The following is a 7048-nucleotide window of genomic DNA, read 5'->3' as shown; positions in this document are numbered from 1 at the left end:
CTACGAAAATTCTTTCAAAGATTGCGAAAGTATAACATGAGACTGAATCCACAAAAGTGTGCTTTTGGGGTCACCTCCGGCAAACTGTTGGGTCATATCGTTAGCCACCTTTGCATAAAAGTAGGCCCATCAAAGATCAAAGCCATTATGGAAATGCTCCATCCCGAGACCGAGAAAGAAATTAGAGGTTTTCTGGGAAGAGTTCAATACATAAGCCGTTTCGTTACGATGTTGACGATGATTTGTGAGCCAATCTTTAAGAAACTGAAGTTCGGGAACATGTTATGTGGGATAACCAGTGTCAGGCCGCATTCGATAAAAAAAAAAAAGAAGGGATGTCTTCTCCACCAGTTTTGAGCCCACCAGTAGTCGGGCTGCCATTATGACTATATCTAACTGTTACGGATACGACAATGGGGGCTATGTTAGCCCAAACAGTTGACAAAGAAGAAAGAGCTATTTGCAACATCAGTAAAAAGTTTTTAGACTATGAATTAAAGTACACACCTCTTGAAAAGACGTGTCTAGCCCTAGTCTGGGCAACGAAGAAATTAAGACATTACATACTCAGCTACAGTGTGTGTGTGTCTACTCAAAAAGGGATCCGACCAAGTACTTGTTTGAAAAACCAGTGGTAAATGAAAGAATGTCGAGATGGACCCTCATGTTATCAGAGTTTGATCTCAAATATGTACCTTTAAGGATGATCAAGGGAAGGGCGGTTGCCAATTTCCTCGCCGATATTCCGATCGAAGAAACAGAAGTCATTGACCCCTGGTCGTTTCCCAACGAAAGTGTGGTACACGTCGAGAATGACGTATGGGATTTGTATTTTGATGAAGCATCGAACTATATGGGATATGGAGTAGGTGTACTTCTTATCTCACCAACGGGTGAACACGTGCCCGTGTCCATCAAATTAGATTTTAACGTCACTAACAACGCCGCGGAATATGAAGCATGTTTTCTTGGTTTACCCAGTGCTCTAGACTGGGGTGTGAAAAAGTTGATAGTTCATGGAGATTCGTCCCTTATGATCAATCAAGTGGATGGGTCATGGAAAATTAGAAGTCAACGTTTAGCCCCGTATCAAACCAGAATCGAAGAATTGGCAAAATACTTAGAAGACATTCGATATGTTCACCTCCCGAGAGAGGAAAACCAATTTGCAGATGCATTCTCCAAGTTAGCAGCTTTGATCAACATTCCCAACCACATAGACAGTATTCAACATATGTCGAACGAATATCGTCACCTGCCTATGTAAATGTAATCAATGATACCGAGGAAGGTGAAACCGAACCCTGGTACACAGTCATTTTGAAATTCAAGGAAACAGGAGAGTTCCTCCTGACCTTGACACGTGTGGAAAATGCGCCCTACTAATGTTATCCGCCCTGTTCATTAAAACCGGACAGGAAATTGTACACAAAGACAGCTCAAGGTGTTTTGTTGCGATGCATCGATAAACCGACAGTTGAAAAGGTTATGTAAGAAGTTCATGACGGTGTGTGTGGGCCACACATGAATGCCCATATGTTAGTCCGAAAAATCATAAGACTTGGTTATTATTGGACAACGATGGAAACATATTGTTGCAAATATGTGAGGCACTGTCACAATTGTCAGATATTCGCAAATGTACAGCATGTGGCACCTTCTAAGTTATACACCATGACGTCACACTGGCGATTTTCAACCTGGGGAATCGACATCATCGGAAAAATACACCCATCAGGAACTGGAGGGCATTGTTTTATCCTTGTTGCAATCGACTACTTCACGAAGTGGGAAGAGGCTAAGTCTTACAAAGTGCTGAAAGCAAAGCAAGTAGCAGAGTTCATTCAGAATGACATCATTTGCCGGTACCAATTACCACATGAGTTCATCAGTGATCATGAAACTAATTTCTAAGCTGAGACCGAGGTTATACTTGAAAAGTATAAAATCAAATATCACAAGTCATAACCATACCGACCACAGACGAATGCTGCCGTAAAGGCTGCCAACAAAACAATTACAACTATCTTAAAGAAGATATCCGACAACATAAAGAAAGGCCAGAAAAGATACCCTTTGCATTATGGGGGTATAGAACTTCAATTAGAACAGCCACGGGAGCAACCCCGTACTACTTAGTATATGGAATGGAAGCGGTTAAACCAGTTGAGTTAGAAGTATCATCCCTAAGGATCCTCCTAGAAAGTCAGGTTCATGAAGTAGATTGAGTCAAGCAAGATATGATTCGCTAGTCATGCTCGATGAGCGACGTTTGAACGCATTGTACCATGTCAAACTCTGCCAGAAATGGATAGAGAGAGCTTCCAACAAAAAGGTAAAACCAAGGGGAATTAGTAAGGGTGAGCTGGTTCTCATGTCAGTCAGAGCTTTGTTACCTATTGACCTGAGGAGTCAGTTTACACCAAATTGGGCAGGCCCTTATTTGGTAAAGAAGATTCTGTCAGGAGGCGCTATTCAATTAACAGATTGGATGGGAATGACTTCACAAATCCTACGAATTTGGACCAGCTGAAGAAATTCTATCTGAAAGAAGCCTATACTCTTTTCCTAAGGCAAAAAGCAAAGGCTAGTTGGATCAAGGATAGGGATTGCAACTCAAAATATTTTCATGGGGTTATCAAAAGCCATTTTTTGAGGAATCAGGTGTTGTCTATCAAAGATATTCATGGTCAGGAACATGATGATCCTCAGCAAGTTCAAAATGCTTTTCTCAATTACTACATCCAACTGCTGGGGACTGAGATCCAAACTGTTCCTGTAAATGCCAAAATCATCAGGAAAGGAGGGGTGTGCACTGATACTCATGCTGCTATATTGCTGAAACCTGTGACCAATAAGGAGATTAAAGCAGCTATTTTTTTCTATTCCTACTCATAAGGCACCTAGGCCAGACGGATTTTCTAGTGCCTTTTTCAAGGATTCATGGAGTGTAATAGGTGGTTAGGTATGTGATGCTGTCAAATATTTTTTTTAGATCTGGTAAGCTCCTCAAACAATTAAACACCACCATACTTACTTTAATACCTAAGTGTAAGATGCCCACCCATGTTACCCAATTCAGACCCATTGCTTGTTGCAATGTGTTATACAAGTGTGTATCCAAGCTAATTTGTGCTAGACTTGCTGATGTATTGCCTGATATAATTAGCTTAAACCAGGGAGGATTCATCAAGGGTAGGAGCATTATTGAGAATGTACTTGTATGTGAGGATCTTGTGAGGTTGTATAATAGACAAGCTTGCTCACCTAGGTGTATATTCAAGATGGACTTGATGAAGGCATATGATTCTGTGAGCTGGAAATTTTTGGGAGAGTTATTAACTGCTTTTAGGTTTCCCTGTCAATTCAAAGATTTGATTATGGAATGTGTGTCTAGTGCTTCATTCTCAATTGCTCTAAATGGTGAAACCTTTGGCTTCTTTCCAGGAAAGAGAGGCCTTAGGCAAAGTGACCTCATGTCGCCTCTTTTATTTACCTTGAGTATGGAATACTTGAGTAGAATTATCAAATGTGCTACTGAAAAGCTTCCTTTTAACTATCACCCCTTGTGCAAAGAAATGAAGTTAACTCATCTTATGTTTGCTGATGATCTACTTTTGTTTTGCAAAGGGAATGCACATTCAATTATGGTTTTGTTAAGATCCTACTCTGCCTTTTCTGTAGCATCAGGTCTTAAGATGAATGCTCAGAAATCCTGTGCTTACTTTAATGGTGTCAGTAATAATCTCAGGAAGGAAATTCTTTCTGTATCTGGGTTTTTAGAAGGAAAATTGCCTTTTAAGTACCTTGGGGTACCAATTACTGCAGGTAGGCTGAAGAAGAAAGATTGTGGAGTGCTTACAGATAAGATAGTGGATAGAATCAGAAGTTTGGGAGCTAAAAAATTATCCTATGCTGGAAAACTTGTCTTGGTGTCTTCTGTTTTATCCACTATGCATAACTACTGGGCTGCTATGTTTGTTTTACCCAAAAGAGTGCTTAATAGAGTTGATGTTATTTGTAGGAATTTTCTTTGGGAAGGAAACACTGAGTATAATAAAACCCCTTCTGTTGGGTGTCATAAAGTTTGTGTCCCTAAGAGGGAGGGGAGCCTGGGATTGCATCAAAGCTATAGTTGGAATGTGGCAATGGTTGGTAAATTAGTATGGTGGTTATTTAGTCAACCTGACAGGCTGTGGGTTCAATGGGTGAATCACATCTACTTAAAAAACTCTACCTAGTTAGATTATAAACCTAGTTCTGATGTTACATGGTATTGGAAGAAATTTTGCAGTGTGAAGGAGACTATTAAGGAGGGTTTTTTGGATGGTCAGTGGTGTATTGGTGTGGGGAATTATACTGTCAGAAGTTGTTATGAGTGGGTAAGAGAGAAGAGGGCTCAGGTGCACTGGTATAGATCAGTCTGGTGTCTTCTGGCAGCACCTAAGCATTCTTCTATTTCCTGGATTATTGTTTATCACGGGCTGATGTTGAAGGATAGGATGAAAAGTTTTCATGTCTGTGCAGATGATTTATGCTGCATTTGTATGCAGTGCTCTGAAACCCAGCAACATTTGTTTTCAAAGTGTCAGTTCAGTAAGGTCGTGCTGCAGAATATTGGTTCCTGGCTTTCAGCTGATCTCACTCAGATGAATAGTTTGGAAGCCATTACAAGAAAAAGATGGAGTAGAATCAAGAAGTCTATGGCCACTGCAACTCTCCTAGCTTGCTAGTATGCTATATGGTTTCAGAGGAATAGTGCTCGTCTGACTTTATCTGTTGATAAACCTGAGAATGTCGCAAAGCAGATTCAAGTCAGCCTTAGAACTAGATTTTCTCAATGTAAGTTGTATGGAATCAAACAGTCTGATTCTATATGGTTGTCAAATGTACTTCAAGTTAATATCTAGTGCACAAAATATGTAATAGTCTGAAAAATGTATTTGTTTGGAAAATGGTTTGTAAACTTTGCTTCATCAATGATAATGCTTACATTTTAGCAAAAAAAAAAAAAAAAAAAAAAAAAAATCTATCCTTGACGACCTCATTCTCAAATGTTATGAAATAATTTTTGAATTGCAAATGATTTTAGAATAAGTTGCGAGTTGTTTACACTGCATGCAATATTTTATGTGAGAACTACGGGCTCGGTTTGACTCTGTTGCAAAGCATATACGTAGGCAACTCTTAGTTAAGAGTAAAACCTAAACATATAAAGCAAAAATGGAATTTTTGATGTAGAAACTGGGTATTTCTAATAAATAATAAGTTTTTATTTATTCTAAATTCCTGGCGAAGCCCGTTACAATATTTTATTCTAGGCGAGGCCCATCCCACACAACTAAAAAGGAAAGCACACAAACAGTAATAGTAATAATAGATAGTAATATCGAAGGCTACTCTTTGCTACCCTCAGCCGGGCCGCACGCCCCGTCACGACGAGACGAAGTCTCACCCATCATCACTCGGGCTCTTTTCTTCGGAGGAATCATCAATTCTTCCCAAGGGCCCAGTGTGTCTTTCACACTAGGTCGAGGGCCAAGTCTTTCTACAAGTGTCAGCCCACTTTCATTTCTCAAACCTAACCTCTTCCACACATCTGAAACCAAAGAGTCAGTCCTAGTTGTCGAGTTAGTCTCTGTTTCGGGCCTAGATAAAATCGGGGTCGTCCCAGTAGAGAATTATCGGTTCTTCTCCCCTCTCTTGTGGTATTTGTAATCAACGGCTTCGTCCTCGTAAAGTTTCCTCCGGGCCTTGAAAGAAGGTTCAATAGTCCACTACAAATAAGAGGGTGACACCTAAATAGAAGCAAATGGCTCAGAAATATGCCAGATAGTCCTCCGAGTCCAAGACTTTAACCATGCAATGCACCTCGCAAGAGTCACTCCTTGGACTTGGCCGCGAACAGGCTCAACAGCGGGAATCCGTTGCCAACGACCGACCTGCCGAAGAACACGGTCCGGATAAATATGGGTGGACCACTCCAAGCCCAAAAGAGTGAGATGTCTGGTTTTATCAGTTTCAGACAAACCAGTAACTACGATAAGGCGAAGTCAAGGTAAAGCCCATATAACTTGTAACCCAGCATTGACAGAAAGCCGTTGTCGCCAGAAAGGCTCCTTCTTCCCAGTCGGAAATTGACAATGACGAGAAGTGAAGCTTCTCACTTCATATGCACCAGGAACCTTCGGTGGATCAACCAACTCAAGTCTTTCACATAGCCAGATCTGTGAAAAGGACCGAAAGCAAATCAGACTACAGGAAATTATGACAAAACCCATTGAAAAGAAAAGGAGGTGGGCAAAAAAAAAAGACAAAATAAAAGAAGAAAAAAAAAAGAGAAAAAAAAACGAAAAATAAAAGACATACCTGTAGAAGACGGGTTGATCTAGTATAAGCAAGGTTTGGGTTGGCCTTTCGAGCATCTAACCCAGCAATGATTTTAGCAAGAATGAGCCAAGTCGGGCTCCTACGTTGCTTCATTTGTTCAACAATCCGAATGAACTTCGCTTTACCGTAACAAGTTGGTACCTCAATATGCCCTTCAAAAACATAAAGATGAAGCATAATCAATCCAAAAGCTCAACAACGGAACGCCGCAGGGATCGATGGGTCATCAACATGACCAAACTTCTGAGCAATAGTGAGTAAGTTTGCTCGTTCCCCATCAACAAAGGCACGTGCCTCATCACGTGACGAACTAAGGAAATCACAATACTTGTTAGCCCATCCTCTCTGAACGTCGGAAATAATGGGAGTCAGCTCAATCTTCCAACCTCCTAGAATGGCAATTTCCTCTAGAAAGGGACAAATCTCTCCTTCAGGAAAAGCAAAAACATGATGGGTAGGGTCCCAAAATTTTAAGCATTCGTCAAGAAAGACAGTTTCAGGCAAGATCTGCCTTAACGGGGCTAATTGTTTCAATCCCGTATCAACAAGTATTTGAGAATCCAATCCTTTGAAATCGGAAGCCCAAGATGACATGGTTTTTCGAAGAGAATTCATGCTTAGCAAAAGTTTTGTATAGCAAAGAAGAGAAGTTTTTATT

General features: G+C 40.5%; 1 protein-coding gene across 1 annotated transcript; it reads left to right on the top strand.

The window, feature by feature from the left end:
- Positions 1-413: 413 nt before the first annotated feature.
- LOC141640006 (uncharacterized) lies at positions 414-1267 on the top strand. Its single transcript, XM_074448970.1, has 2 exons — positions 414-499; positions 601-1267. The coding sequence occupies exons 1-2, from the start codon at positions 414-416 to the stop codon at positions 1265-1267; spliced, it is 753 nt and encodes a 250-aa protein (XP_074305071.1).
- The last annotated feature ends 5781 nt before the right edge of the window (positions 1268-7048 follow it).

Source organism: Silene latifolia, unplaced genomic scaffold, assembly GCF_048544455.1.
Source record: "Silene latifolia isolate original U9 population unplaced genomic scaffold, ASM4854445v1 scaffold_70, whole genome shotgun sequence".
NCBI lineage: Eukaryota > Viridiplantae > Streptophyta > Magnoliopsida > Caryophyllales > Caryophyllaceae > Silene > Silene latifolia.
This window is presented reverse-complemented; position numbering and strand designations above follow the sequence as displayed.

Coding starts and splice junctions, on each gene's coding strand:
- LOC141640006 (XM_074448970.1), top strand. CDS start 414: ATGGGGGCTATGTTAGCCCAAACAGTTGACAAAGAAGAAAGAGCTATT. Junction 500..600: donor TTTTTAGACTATGAATTAAA/GTACACACCTCT, acceptor CTACTCAAAAAG/GGATCCGACCAAGTACTTGT.